General features: G+C 42.2%; 1 protein-coding gene across 2 annotated transcripts; it reads right to left on the reverse strand.

The window, feature by feature from the left end:
• Positions 1 to 1,408: 1,408 nt before the first annotated feature.
• On the reverse strand, positions 1,409 to 10,903 carry SNF8 (SNF8 subunit of ESCRT-II). Of its 2 annotated transcripts, none has more exons than XM_077164670.1 (8): positions 10,603 to 10,729; positions 10,349 to 10,399; positions 8,727 to 8,865; positions 7,344 to 7,448; positions 6,474 to 6,546; positions 3,870 to 4,011; positions 2,815 to 2,889; positions 1,409 to 1,657 (listed from the first exon to the last, which is right to left on the reverse strand). In XM_077164670.1, exons 1-8 carry the CDS (start codon positions 10,687 to 10,689, stop codon positions 1,520 to 1,522), a joined length of 810 nt encoding a protein of 269 aa, XP_077020785.1. In that variant the 5' UTR covers positions 10,690 to 10,729; the 3' UTR covers positions 1,409 to 1,519. The 2 variants fall into 2 exon arrangements, with proteins under 2 accessions (XP_077020785.1, XP_077020784.1); XM_077164669.1 differs by lacking the exon at positions 10,603 to 10,729 and adding an exon at positions 10,736 to 10,903 and having other exon boundaries at positions 1,410 to 1,657.
• Between the last annotated feature and the right edge of the window lie 3,448 nt (positions 10,904 to 14,351).

Genomic DNA, 14,351 nt, shown 5'->3' on the forward strand with positions numbered 1-14,351 from the left:
GAGGAAGCGCCTATGGGTGTGGGAGGGCTTGTGTAAAGGAACAGTGGGAGTCATCTTGATAACCACACCTCTCACCTGGGACTGAAACTAAGGGAGAAAGTGTTCAGCAAGCTGTTTGGAAGCTTAAAATTTGGGTTAATGTGGGAGGAAGCAGGGCTACTGGGACAAGGTTTCTAGCAACCAGGAATAAAGGGATCTGGTTTTTTGTTTGCTTTTAAGGCTCCAGCTCTGGAACAGTGAGAGCAATACTATGTTAGTCTGTTACCTTCAAGGTAATACCTGTTCTGAAGCTTTGGGGAGTGACTATTTCCCGGTAAGGGAGGGTATCTTAGTAAGGATAGTATAAACCATGGAGTTTTTAATTTTCTCATACTAAACCAGTACGTCTTAAGGATTTAATGCTCATAATCATGAAGATTCTGGGTTCCTGGCTCATCACTATCTCCCTAACTTCCCAGAGGAGGTATTTGGTTTCTGGTGGAGCCACTCTTCTTCTTGGCTGACCATGCGTGTAGAGAGATCACAAAGTGTCCCACTAGCCTGTACTTTGTAAAAGACTATACAGGAAAGCATGGGCTCTCGAGTTGTAGACCTAAGCTCTAGCTTCTACTCAAGTTTGGTAGCCTCTAGTAGGTTACTTAGATCCCTCATTTGTGAAGTTAAAAACTCCTACTTGTTTAGTTTTTAAGGTTGTGAGGGTTAAATGAGATACATCTAAAGCCTAGCTTAGGATAGGTGTTCAGTATATGAGTCTCTTTCTCACTGATACGGATAGAGAGACCTAGTGATAAGTATGGAAGGAAAAGCAAGTATGGAATTTGAAAAATAAAAAATACATTCACTTGGTTGATTCCCCTTAAATTCCATTGTTTTCTTTCCTCCAATCTAGCTGCCAATTAATCCTGACTTCATATTCCTTCACACACATGGCCAAGTCTGTCTTAACCTGTAGACTCCATAGAGGAAGCTGAAAGAGAATGTTATTTACTGTTCCATCAGTCTGCTAATTTGAGACAGGTAGCATATTGTAATGAGAGACTTGAATTAGAGGTAATTTATGTTCCACTGCTCCAGAGACTACTGTAGCTAGGGGACAGATGGCCTTCATCTAGGCCCGGTTCATCATGAACTTGTAGATTACCTGGGCAAGTCATTTTATGCGTTTTCTCCATCTGTCTATGTTAGTCAGGTTATCTTTACTGGATAAATGAGGTATTCTCCTGTACAGATGCAATGTGAGGGCACTTTAAAGAAAAATAGGGTGAGCCATGGTGGCTCAGCAAGCAGTTCTCACCTGCCATGCTGGAAACTTGAGTTCAATTCCATGTGTCTGCCCATGCAAAAAAATAAATAAACAAAATAAAATATAAATAAATAAATACAGGGTGAAAGGTATTCGGGGAAGAAAAGACTTGGAACTATTTTTTCTTTTAAAGACAAAATCCTTCAAGTTTTATTCCACCAATAACTCCTCCCTCTTTTCCCTGCCTGCTGCTATGCCCCCTTCCATACTCCAGCGTCAGGGGAGGGCTTCTCTGGCCTCCTCAGCTGTAATCTCCTGGGAGTAGAGGTCAGTGAAGAGTGCTGGTAGCCAGTAGTGGGCCTCCCCCGGGGCCTGCAAGTCCAGCCAGGCCAACCCCTCCTTCAGCAGGTGTTCCTGGAGGGGAAAGGTAAGAAGAGTAATTCAAGAAAGGGGAAAGTTTCCATAACAAAATGGGGCAACTGCAATCTCCAAACTCATTCTGGCTTTAGTTAGGTTTTCAGACTAAATCTACAAGAGTGCCTTCACCACATGTACACAGACAAACTGGAATGATTTATTTGTTCTTGTCCTTTGCCTGAGGTGAGCAAAATGTCACTGAGTCATTTTAATCAGGTGAGGAAGGGGCAAAGACAACAAAAAGTGGGATGTGATGGAAAGACTGCAAGGCTGCAGAAACATTTGCTGTATGTCCTTAAGCAATTCACTGACTTTTCCCTGAAGGAAAATGGAGATTACTACTGTAGCTTCTTTGATTTAACCTTACTGGATAGCTGGCAGTTGTGGGGGGAACTTTTTGGACCATAAGGTACGATCATATTAATATTAGGACTCACAGTTCCTAGAGCTGGAAATATGCTTTGGATGGGCTGATTCTCCTCGGTATCATTAGGCAGATATTTATGTTTATCCCCAATTTACACATGAAATAAAAAGTCTAGAGTTGAATTGGCTAGGGAAGGAACTAAAAGCCAGGGCTCCTACATTCTCAAGCTGCTCCCTCTTCATCTTTCATTAGTACCATGGAATCTGAGTATATAAAACTATATAAGGTACACAGTGGTTCAGTGGTAGAATGCTCACCTTTCACGCAAGAGACCGGGTTCAATACCCAGACCATGCAACCCAAAAACGAAACAGCAAAACCTTACTATGTAATATGCAATATAACACTTAGTATATAATGTATAGATTTGTAATTATCATAATTAGTTAATACTTCCCTTCACTCTGTACTATCAGTGTTACTTCCAATCTGACCAGCAACTCCAGGCTCACATGCCCAGAAGGGATACCAGGAAACATGGATTCCCCCAGTAGCACTGGCAGCCTGGTTTTATATACATGCCAGCATTAGAAGCCTGTTTTTGTGAGTTCAACCTTTTCAGTGCCATCTTCAGAGAAATGCTGGAGATATGTCTAGTGTGGAAGCATAAGCCTTTGAAGGAAGAGGTCAGCGAAGTGAGACTGAAGCTCCTGCCTCTGGTACCCATTTACCCACTTCCGCCTCCCATCTGGGTTCAACTTTCCTGGGCCATTCCAAAGTCACATACCAGCACTTGGCGCGCCCGCTCTGTCTCCCATTTAAGAGTGGCTTTGATTTCACTAACAGTCACGTAGCCATTTTTCTGAAGGAAAAAGGAATGGGGATTTAGTCAATTAAGAGGGTACTTTCCGGGCCATGGTGGCTCAGCAGGCAGAGTTCTTGCCCGCCATGCTGGAGACCCGGGTTCATTTCCCAGTGCCTGCCCATGTAAAAAAAAAAGAGGGTACTTTCCTCAGAACCCAGCATCTGCCTAGGAACAATAGATTTATCTGGAGCAAAGAAAGAACTACCTTTGGACCAAGCCTGAGAGAGCATAGAAAGAGAATGTTTAGAGGTCCCAGCAGTGAAAGAAAAGTGACTTTTAAGGTTGAGGTATGTTAGCGGGTTTGACCAAGAAGTGTGTCCCGGGTACTAAAATGTTACGTTAGACCTCCTCAAGGGAAGACTCAGGTCAACAATGATTAACTGATAGGAAGGAATGGGATAATCATAAACTTAGTAATATAAAGTATTTAAATATTCAGCCTTTTCCCTGTCTCACCCTACGTAAAACCGAACTAAGAAAAACCCTTCCCTTATTTGGTTTAGTTCCACATAAAAGAATTAAGAAAACTAAACATGCCTTCCCTGAATACATGATGAGGATTAAGGGGAAGGTGGTATATGCTTGTGGCATGCTGGAAAGCAGGGGGATGGCAAACCAGATTAAAAATTTGTTCTGAGGAATCATAAAGTAGTTTAAGAAAACATCAAAGAGCCTGTCTACCCGATGAAATATAGTTAGTTGTCTGCATGTCTGTCTACCCCCCTAGACTGTAAGCTCCTTGAGAGTAGGAATTTTATCTTATCCATCTTTACATGCCCCACAGCCTAGTCCAGTGCTTTTCACTGTAGCTGGTCAATAAATTTCTGCTAAATAAGCACAGGTCTGAGTAGTTCATGCACAAGGCAGCCTCAGCTGAAGATGTGAGTAATGGGGGCGAGATCAGAGCTGTTCCAGAATCCCACCCAAGATTGTCCCCCACAAACACACACACTCCCTCTCAGAAAGCACACCAGTACCTCTGCCAGCTGCAGCACCACCGTGTGATCCATATTGAGCTCAGCTGGAACAGACTGAATGAGGTAAGTGCCACCCACAGGGATGATGCCGAAGCCAGTGCCAAGTGCCTTTAGTTTCTTGATGGCCCTGATCAGGTCGTCTCTGAGGTGAGGAAGAGCTGCTTAAAGACTTCTGGCAGACCACACCTAGCAACAATGCAGTTTCAGCTCTGCACTGGGTAGGATACCCTGACAGAAGACTTAAAAGGCTGCACAACACTCAACTAAGTAAAAAGGCAGGGTTAAAGAGTACCGAATGGTGTCTGAACATCTGAGGGAGATGGGAGATGGAGGACTCAAGCTCTCCACTCAGCAAACTATTCTAACACCCAGTAAGAGGTCAAAAAGTATGTTTATACAGGAGCTAGTAAGGAAATAGGAATGAGTGAAGTGAATGAAAGAGACAAGAGAAAGTAGGAGGAACTATAGCAAACTAGAGAATGCACATCTATGCTAAAAGGATCACCCAGCTGATAATCATTTGTAAATTCATGCCTAAGACTGCCAGAAATGTTCTGGTTTTTTCAGAGGCTGGAAATACAGACTTTTAACTGAAGTTCACAGAGTTCTTAGTTAACAACTAAGTCAAATTAGTGAAAAAGAAACCCCACAAAACACTATAAACTACAGATTAAGCCCTTACTGGAAGTATATAATTTCTACCACAGCCCCAAAATGTATCACCTAACCAGCCAGGGAAAGGGAACTTTCAGGTAGACTGAAATGCTTTCTTCAACCCATGAGAATAGCAAATTAAAATCTATTTCAAATGTACTAATTTGCCTTCTCTTTGTAAGAATTCATCTACAGTGAGTATGGCTAATAATCTTTGGTCATTTTTCTTAATATTGCAGGTCTTGGTGATATCTGGTTCCTTGGGAGCTACTTAAAAAGCAGCCTTTCATTTTTCTTCTCAAACTGGGGTCACATACAGGCTGGTTATACCCCGTCATCTGACCCTACTCCCTTCCCCAGCCTTTCTTAGTACTTATTCTAGTCTCCTTCACCTCAAATAATCTCAAAAGTATACGCATCTCTGCCAACCAAGATTCTTTCTCCAGCAAAACTGTCTATGAAAAATGAGGGAGGGAATAAGACATTTCTAGATGAGCAAAAGCTGAGGGACTTCATCACCTGAGGGACTTCATCATCACTAGTCTGGCCCTTTAGGAAATGACAGGGGGAATTCTGCAGGTTGACAGGAAAGAACACTAGACAACTGACTAGGATGAAATCTCTGGTAAAGATGATGATGCTGGTGGATATAAACGCCTGTACTATTATATTTTTTATTTTTAGCTCCATATTTTGCTCCCTGCAGGATCTAGATGGCAAATGCACAAAGTGAAATGATAAGTCAATGGTTTTGGACTCCTAACGCATAAGTATGTAATTTGTGAGGAAAACTTCATGGAGGTGGGCAGACAGAGATGTATATACACATTGTTGAAGTTAAGTTAGTATCAAAGCCAGTGGGACTGTTGTAGATTACAGATGTTAAACTTAAGCCCCATAGTAACCACACAGAAAAATGCTCATGGAGACGAAAGATAAGAGTGCATACAGGTTGTCAGGGGTGGGCAGCAGAGACAGTGAGGAGTTGATGTAGGAAGGGCATCCGGGGGAGGTTCTGGTAGTGGATGGTGGGGGGGGCACTGCAACGTTGTGAAGGTGATTAATCCCACAGAATGGTATGCTTAGGAGGGGCTGAAATGAGAAGATCTGTGTGGTATGGATGTTTCCACAACTGAGAAGAGAAGAAAGAAAAGGTAACAGAGGGGAGGGGGGAAAGGGAAATGGGGGGAAGGGGAAAGAGGGGAGGAAGGAAAAGAAGCTGAGGAGATAATGATGATTAAGTACAATGCGTGATCCTGGATGAGATTAGGAATGAAGGAGAAGAGACTGAAGGGGACCTTGTATGGGACATGGAAAAATGCTGGATTACAGAGTGAGCCCTGTATCAATGATGAACTTCTTGAACTGGATGGCTGCACATAGGGTGGCTGTATGGGTGAGTATGGGGTGTGGTGTGTGTTTGGGGAGAAGTGTGTGCAGCCTGCTCTTAGGTGTCTGGAAGGTGTGTGGGAGGGTGGATGAGTGAACTGATGCAGCAAGGGTGGTGGGGTGTTGAGACTGGTGGATCTGGATGTGCAGGGGGTGTTGGAGTTCTTTGTGTGGGGTTTATATTGTTTCTGCAGCTGTCCTGTGACTCTGGGTTGTTTCAAAGTAAAAGTTTTTTTTTTTAAAAAAAGCACATACAACCCCAGTTATGTTAAAAAATAATACAGGTGTGTACATGAAAAATGCTTAGAAGGAAAATGTACCAAAATGTTTAACAGTTGTTATCTCTTGGTTGAGAAAATGGATAGTGTATGTTTTCTTCTTTATACCGCTTTGTATTTTCAAAATTTTCTAAAATGAAAACATATTTTTTCGGACTATAAAGAGTAATAAAAATGATTTTTAAGCTAACCCAAACATATGAGAAGAAAAAGGAGAAAAGATCGTCATCTGATTGTTAAAAACTTCTTTCTACCCCCCAAGGAATGAGAATATAAAACTTACTGGCTGACATCCTGGGCAAACTTGCCCCTGCCTTTTAACACCTGTTGATGTAGTTCCTCCAGTGTTATCAGACCTATTGAAGAGGGCAGACAAAAAGCAGATGAAGAGATTACCTTAAAGGCTGCAACCACTTATATAAAATGGACAGTCATTACTTTCCAGTAGTCTACAATAGCAAACAATATTCTTATGGCTAAATTTCTTAGACCTCTCTTAGAAAATAACTGGCCACATATGAGAAAAGGGTTCTGAGACCTCATTAGGACCTTCGAGTGTCAGAGTAAAGCCTATGAAAATCTCCTGAAAATAAAAAGCAGCATCTTTGAAAAACTATAAATGTTCTCTTTAACATCAAGAGTGTGTCTATTTATACTCAATAATTTGTAACTGGTTTTAAGTTTACCTTTTTCCTTCACTTCAATACAGACCATTCAACGTGCTTATTAGGAGAGGGTGGGTTATTATTTTTAAGGTCCTATTTTGGGGAACATGAAGACTAAGTTGGCATCACCATACCTTCAAGATGGCAGAACTATAGTAACTCATGAGAAAATCATAACCCAGTCAGTCCACATGGCATATCAGTGGAAGAGGCTTATCTTCTACCTCCCTACTAGTATCTGAAATTATGAGGTCTAGACCGTCCTGGCCAAAGATCTATGGAGAATAGAGAAAATTGTCTGGGTAATTTCATTTAACCTTGGCTTTGAAGACCTGACATGAATTCAACTGCCTGAAACAGCTAAGATGTCAATACTTAGCTTCTCAAGACATCACCACCTGTAGAATGCAGGATGGAAAAGATGATCTTTAAGGTTTTCTCCCTCTCAGAAAAGTCCAAACCTAGTCCCAGGAACCAGTCATCCTTACCTCCATTCCGGTGCTTGAGGGCCAGGCATACTTCGATAATCTGGACACCCAGCTCGTAATAAAAATCCCCTACACCCAGCATCTCAGACCAAAATCCTTTTCCAGCTAAAAGACAGAAAAACAAAAGCTAGGTTCCTTTCCTATCAAACCTGGATTAAAACATCTATTCTATAGGAAGTTTCCAAATAACCCCTAAATCCTTCTGTCCCACTTACTATTAAAGATCCTTGAAATACCCTGAATCTTGATAATTCCTGCTAATAAAGAGGCTCAGACAGCTCCAAAGGGTGGGCAATCTAAAAGCCATTTCTATTTGGCTGAGATCATATCAAATGGCTACTGTTGATTTTCCCTCCTCATTCTGCTTCAGGATACTATAAAAATGATTTTTCCCTTCCAAAGCTTACAGTGAAATATAATGAGAGAGATGGTCTGACAAGACTAAGGGTAAGAATACGTAGACCTGGCTTTCAAAATTCCATTGAAGACAATATTCCATTGCATGAAAAAGGCAGATTACAGAGTAGTAAACATAGTATAATCCCATATATGTAAAAAAAAAAAAAAAATTATAAATGAGGAAGGTGTCTAGAAGATTTAGTGTTAACAGAACTTCCTCCTTTATACAGTCTTTGTTTATTGACTACATGATCACAGACTACTTTTATTAAAATCAGGTATTTTTTAACAAAGATGAAAAAAAACATCCACAAAAAATCTACTGAACTGGGGCAGGGGTGGAGGTAGGGAATGGGAACTTAATGCTTAAATTGTACAGAGTTTCTATTGGGGTTGATGGAACAGTTTTGGTAATGGATGGTGGTGATGGTAGCACAACATTGTGAGTGTAATTAAAAACACTGAATTATATATTTGAATGTGGCTGAAAAGGGAAACTTTAGGTTGCATATAAATACAATTAAAAAAAATGCATAGGATTATATAACACAAAATGAACCCTAATGTAAACCATGGCTATAGTTGACAGTAGAATTATAGAAATGTTCTTCCATCCTTTGTAATAATTATACTATACTAATGCAAGGTGTTAATAATAGGGTGATATATGAGCACTCTGTATTTTATGCATGATTTTTTTGTAAACTTCTAACTTCTTGAAACAAAAAAAAAAATCTGTAGATTGTTCAAGGGAAGGTCACATACACTGGCTCCTGAGTCTGCACACCAGCCTCTCCCACTTTCCCATCAGACTGAGCACTCACTGAGGAAAGGGATCCTAGCCATCCTAAACACTCCCCAAAAATGACATCTTCTGAATCTCCCTGCAGGCCCTCCTACAAATGATGCCCAAACACTGGTGATGAACACTAGGTGAACTTCAGTCCCTCAGAGGAAAAAGGACCCTTCCAGGCAACTCCTTACAGGCCAGGGGATCCACCCCAATGGTGGCACACATGTCCTGGAACTGTACTCGGAATTCGGGATTCTTCCGGATCTCCTGTTTGTGCTTGCTGGCAAATTCCTCCAGGTTGGTCCTGAACATATCCAACTGCTTTGACATCTGTAGGATGGACAGAGGGAGTTTAGGGGCAGGCGATAACTATAGATCCCTGGTCTAGTGGCAGGGAAAAGGCTGAAGTAACTCTCAACTGTCTCCTCACACCTGTCCACTATGCCATTTACTGTTCCCTTTCTTTATTTTTATTTTTTGCATGGGCAGGCACCAGGAATCGAACCTGGGTCTCCAGCATGGCCTGCCCTGTTCCCTTTCTTTTTATCCTTGCCTTTCCTTCACAGTTCTGCTGTCAGCAGAAATGAGATGCTGTACTGCATTTTTTCAGTTCTAAAATACACATTATTTTTATGTGTTCCTGCTCTGAAATCAAGATGTATCTAACAATTAGCATGCACATCCAATGTGGTGCTTTTCTTTTTATCCAGAAATTATTGTGAAATTAAAGGTGCACCTAATAATTCATCTGTCTTAGAAACCAGGGAATGTAGTGTTCACACAATGGGAAATCTTCAGCAACTGACAGTAAGGCCAAACAGGAGAAAACAAGCCTGGCATGAATTAGAGAAGTGCAGGAGTTATTTAACCTTTGAGTTAAGGACCTCCTTGGGGTGGGGGAGGGGGGGTTAGTTCACTCCAGGTGAAGAATTCTTAAAGTGGGAGTAAGGATCTACTATATTGCACTTCAAAGCCAAGTAGAAATGATTTAGGGATTTTCTGACATTTTACTTACATTGTCTCCTCTCTTCCTAATTAACAAAGCCTAACTTCTACCCAACCAAAAGTAACCTCTCCTGGCCTAACATTTTATTTTCCACATAAAATGATTAGAAACCTCCATATTCTGATAATCACCATTATCAGCTAATTCCTACATGTCAATTTACCTATGAACGGGAGCTTTTGAAGAACATAGCCTACATCTACTATTTTTCCTCAGTTCAAGAATCCATTTCCCTACTTGACTGATTTCTCTCCTTTTGTCATATTAACTGCATAAATTCAAAGCATGTACAGAAAAGGGAGGTGTTAAGGGAAGGAAACTGTGTGCAGGAGCTGTACCCTTATTACTCATACACCTTCCTGGTATGTCCCTAGATGTCATGATGGTGATGGTGATGCTGGGTTCCACTGGATAGGTAATATTCTCATTTTATTCTGAGGCACTTAAAGTAAAGGCCCCAAAAGATCTAAACAGAACAGTTCTACCACTTACTACTTTCCTACGCTTGGATATTGTTTAATACATTAGTGCTCACAACACTAAACTTCATCATGGGAGTGCTGAAAAGACTGAACAAGATAGCATATGTAAAGTAAATGGACAAGTCTGGGACATAAGTATTTAATCACTCACAGATGTTGGCTATTATTATTAGCAATTCACCTAAAAGATTTAAGCGACCTAGAACTCAAAACGTGCCATACACTCGGTTTTCCCTTCAATCCAAATAATCTAGTTTACATCAAAGATGTGCTGTTCAGCCCTCTCGGGTCTCCTTTCCAACCTGGAGCCTTCCAATCGACTCACCTGGGCCAGCTGGTCCTCAGCCAAGACAGTCCCTCGCTCCTTATACTTGGCCTGTCAGAGAAAGAGATTTGCATGAGTTGAGAGAGTGGGCGCTGGGGGCTCCCACTTGTACTGCCACAACCAAAGTCTGAAAAAACGAGGAACTCTCTTGGAGAGAAGAACAGGATGAGGGGGAATAATAGATGACTCTACTCAAATTTGGGAGGTGGGGGAAAGAGCGGGTAGAGTCTGGGGATGCTAACATTCCAACCCACCGGGAGCTGGAGAGACTCAATTCCCGGGCCCAAGAAGCCTGTCTTAGATTCTGTCCGGAGACGGTTTGAGGGAACAAAATTCAGCATCTCGCCTGGCCAGGGTAGGCTGCGGGTTGGCTTTCCTCCTCCTCACCTCGGCAAGCTTTTTCTTGGCTATGGCGCCAGCTCCCACCCCGCGGCGGTGCATCCCCGCCCTGGGCCCGTGGGCCACCCAGTTGCTGGGACCCCAGGACTCGGCTAATCCAGGATCAACCACCGGCTCCCCAATGCGGAAGCCAGGGCCGCACGTCATCTCCGCGCGCCGGAAGTGGTACGCCCGACTTCCTGCCGCCGGGAGAGGGTCTCCAACAGCCTGCGACCGGTAGCCCCGCCTTTCGCTGGTGGTCCAATTCCCTCCCCCGCGCCCCCACCCCACCCCCGCCTCCAAAAAAAAAAAAAAGCCTCAGGCGGGGAAGGCACTGTGCCGACGCGCTGATCAGGCCCTCGTTGAAGGGCGCGGACGCGAAGCCTCGGTCGCCATTGCATTGCCCGGCATACCACACCCACAGGGCCTCACAAGCCCTCTTGTCTCCCAGTCCGCTTGCGTTGGGTTGGAGGTCAACAAATGCTCATTGATCACTTACTATTGTCAGGCGCCGTATTGGGCACCAAGGGTTCCATATTGAACACAAAACAGAATCGGTCCTACTCAACGTATCTTACCTGTGAGAATCCGTTCAGCAGAGGTTCTGATTTGTGAGAACCATAAGGTTAAGAACCCGGGCTCTGGAGTGAGACTGCTTGGCTGGATAGCTCGGTTACACTAATTGTTCGGTGATTTTTAGGCAAATTCCTTAATCTCTCTATTTTAAGTTGTGAAATAGAATATTACTGCTTACTCCATGAAGTGGTTGTGAGGATTAAGTGAGAAAAAATACGTATAATATATAATACAGTACATATATATTATATTATACTATAATATACTATAATGTAGTATAATAAAGCATTTAGTGCAATGCCTGGCACAATAGTAGTCAATAAACATCAGCTATGATTGTCATTCAACAGGTCTGGGGTGGAATCACTCATCTATGTGCTTAGAAAGCTCCATAGTTGATTCTTAAAGCATTATTGAACCTAACAAGGAGCTAACAGAATTCTAAACCAGAAATTCATATGATCCGGTTTCTTTTTGGAAAAATTACTCTAGTGGCAACCAGGATGTAAGTCAAGTGTAATACAAACTAAAGATGATAAGGGTCAGAACTAAGGTAGTGGCTGCAAGGATGGCAAAAAATGAGACAGATTCAGGAGATATGAAGGAAGAATGGTAAAACTGTTAAGATAGGGGGCAAGATGGGTGGGAAAAATAAAAGGGATCTCCAATTTCTGATTTGGGCAACAGAGCCATGTGTGCAGAGATGGATGTGCACATAGGATGAAAAGGAAGCTGAAGAAACAAGAATGATTTTGAATACATTGAAGTTAAGGTCTGCGGGACCTCACAGGAGAGATAGCCAATTGACTTTAGGATGTCCTGGTATGAAATTCTACAAAAAGAACTAGGCTAGAGCTAAGGCTCTGTAATCATCAGACAGTAAAATCACGAATGTCAGTTCGGTTATCTTTTATCAAGTAAAAGAATAGAAAGAGGATGGGAGCAGAGGTGGGTTGCTGGAGATTACTTGCCATTTTGGAACTTGAGGGATGGTGGAAAGAATTTAGGTCCCTGAGGATTTCACACTAGCCCCAGGCTGCTTGCCTCTGGATTTTATGAGACAGAAATAATGTTCTATCTTGCTAAAGCTGCTGTCATTTTTGTATTTTTTCTGTTACTTGAAGCCAAATCTAATTTTAACAATATAAAAAGTAAGGCTGGAACAGTCATTCAACCCCTCATAGTCATACTTTCCCATTCATTTTCTCTCACACAACTTCAGACACTAAGCTCAGACAGTATAAGCCCCCCTAAATACAAACTTCCCTCTTCAGACACAGATTTGAGCCCTCCAACACACATAGTAGCCTTTACAGACACCCGTTCACACATATTGACCTCCTCCATAAGCATGCAGGCCCCTGACAAATGTACACATTGCCCTCACATCCTCGTTTCCTCACATTGGCCTAAATACAAAAACTTGTCCTTTAGGAATTCACTGGCTGCTCGTCATTCTTCGACACACACCTTACAATCCCACACGATATACCCACTGATCCCTCACTCCTACTTGCCACCTCGGATTTAGGTGTTCAAATCCCTCAAGCATACACGCACATCGTCACTCCCTTAGGTACTAACACTGGTCCTTGACACACCTCACAGTCACAGTCAAACAGACTTGCTCATCTCCCTTTCAGACACACTTGTTCCTTTTTATAAGTTTACAGAGAGTATGCTGACTGGTAGTAAGTGCTGACAATGTTTAACAACCACCTCACCAGAGTGGGAGGAGGAACGCTGATATGTAGCTTCTGCCTGTAGGTGACCATGTCTCTTCCATTTGCCACAGTCCCACTCTTCCTAAACTTGCAACTCCCTGATTTTAAGTGAACATCTTTACTTTTTAAGATGAGAAACCCGAGGCTTACATGTGGGAATAATACTAATAAAAGCTCTTTTTTTTTTTTTTTTTTACTGCTTACTTTGTGGCAAGCATTATCTTTATTAATACATCAGTCCTAAAAGGCACGAATTATTTTTATCCTCTCTTTGCAGTCAGGAACCTGAGACTCAGAGAAAGGAAGTAACTTGTCCAAATCGCAGACCTAGTAAGCAGTTTTAATCTAGGTGTGTTTGACTCCCGAGTCTACTAAAATATGACAGGAGATGGGGAAGTCATTCCAGACAAAGATAACCCAAGCAAAGGGGGAAAAGGAGAGCCATCCCTGGCCCGGAGCAGCAGACTGAGGCAGGGACCGCGTTGAACATCAGAAGGGTCAAATTACGGACTTTTGAACAGTTTGCCTACTTCCCTTCACCCCCACTACCATAACCCTGGTCAAGCCACCATCATCTGCTAGAATCCTGCAAGAGTTTCTTGACTGGTCTTTCTCTTCCCCATTCATCCCCATTCACTTAGGTGTAATCTTTGCTATCATCAGTGATTATTCTGGAATGCAAATGGATCACCTCTGACATGCCCTTGCTTAAAATTTGTCAAGGACTTGCCCTAGCACTGAAGATAAAATCCCAAATCTGTACCTAGCCTTTATGGCCTTGCAGATGCCCACCTCCACTGTCCAGCCTCCATCTGTGCTAGTCTCCCATTTGCCCATTTTGCTGTATAATAAGAACAGTGGCTTATATTTATTGGGCTTTCCCCTCATTCTTTGCCTGGCCATCTTATCCTTTAAATCTCACTCTGATTATGTGTTATTTTTTCAGAGAAGACTTCCTGACCACCTCACTCCATCTGAATCAGGCTTCTTCTATTTCTTCTCTATCATTCTCCCCATAACTTAAGACTCTGTGATTGTTCTATCTCTGTCACTAAGATGTAAGCTCCTTAAGGACAAGGATTGTGTCTGCTTCATTTGTTCCTGTATACACAAAGTGCCTTAGCAAAGTGCCTACTTGAGGTAGATCGCCAATAAATGTTTGTAGAATAAATAAGTGAATTAACAAGTAAGGGAAAGAGCCACATCTTCTTTTCACTGGGGAGTACACACACATGGATACACAAGAAAAACATGCCCTGTTCACATACTGTTAGTGCTCAGTAGATATTTGAGTAAGTTTTGACAATGGATGCAAAAAATGATTT

Source organism: Tamandua tetradactyla, chromosome 6 (genome assembly GCF_023851605.1).
Source record: "Tamandua tetradactyla isolate mTamTet1 chromosome 6, mTamTet1.pri, whole genome shotgun sequence".
NCBI lineage: Eukaryota > Metazoa > Chordata > Mammalia > Pilosa > Myrmecophagidae > Tamandua > Tamandua tetradactyla.

What these genes read in the sequence shown, in the direction of transcription:
- SNF8 (XM_077164669.1), bottom strand. Translation starts at nt 10,894, where the DNA reads ATGACGTGCGGCCCTGGCTTCCGCATTGGGGAGCCGGTGGTTGATCCT. An exon ending in CCTCAAGCACCGGAATGGAG is followed by an intron (nt 6,547 to 7,343) that starts GTAAGGATGACT and finishes CCTCTTCAATAG; the next exon opens with GTCTGATAACACTGGAGGAA. An exon ending in AGCGGGCGCGCCAAGTGCTG is followed by an intron (nt 1,658 to 2,814) that starts GTATGTGACTTT and finishes TTTCCCCTCCAG; the next exon opens with GAACACCTGCTGAAGGAGGG.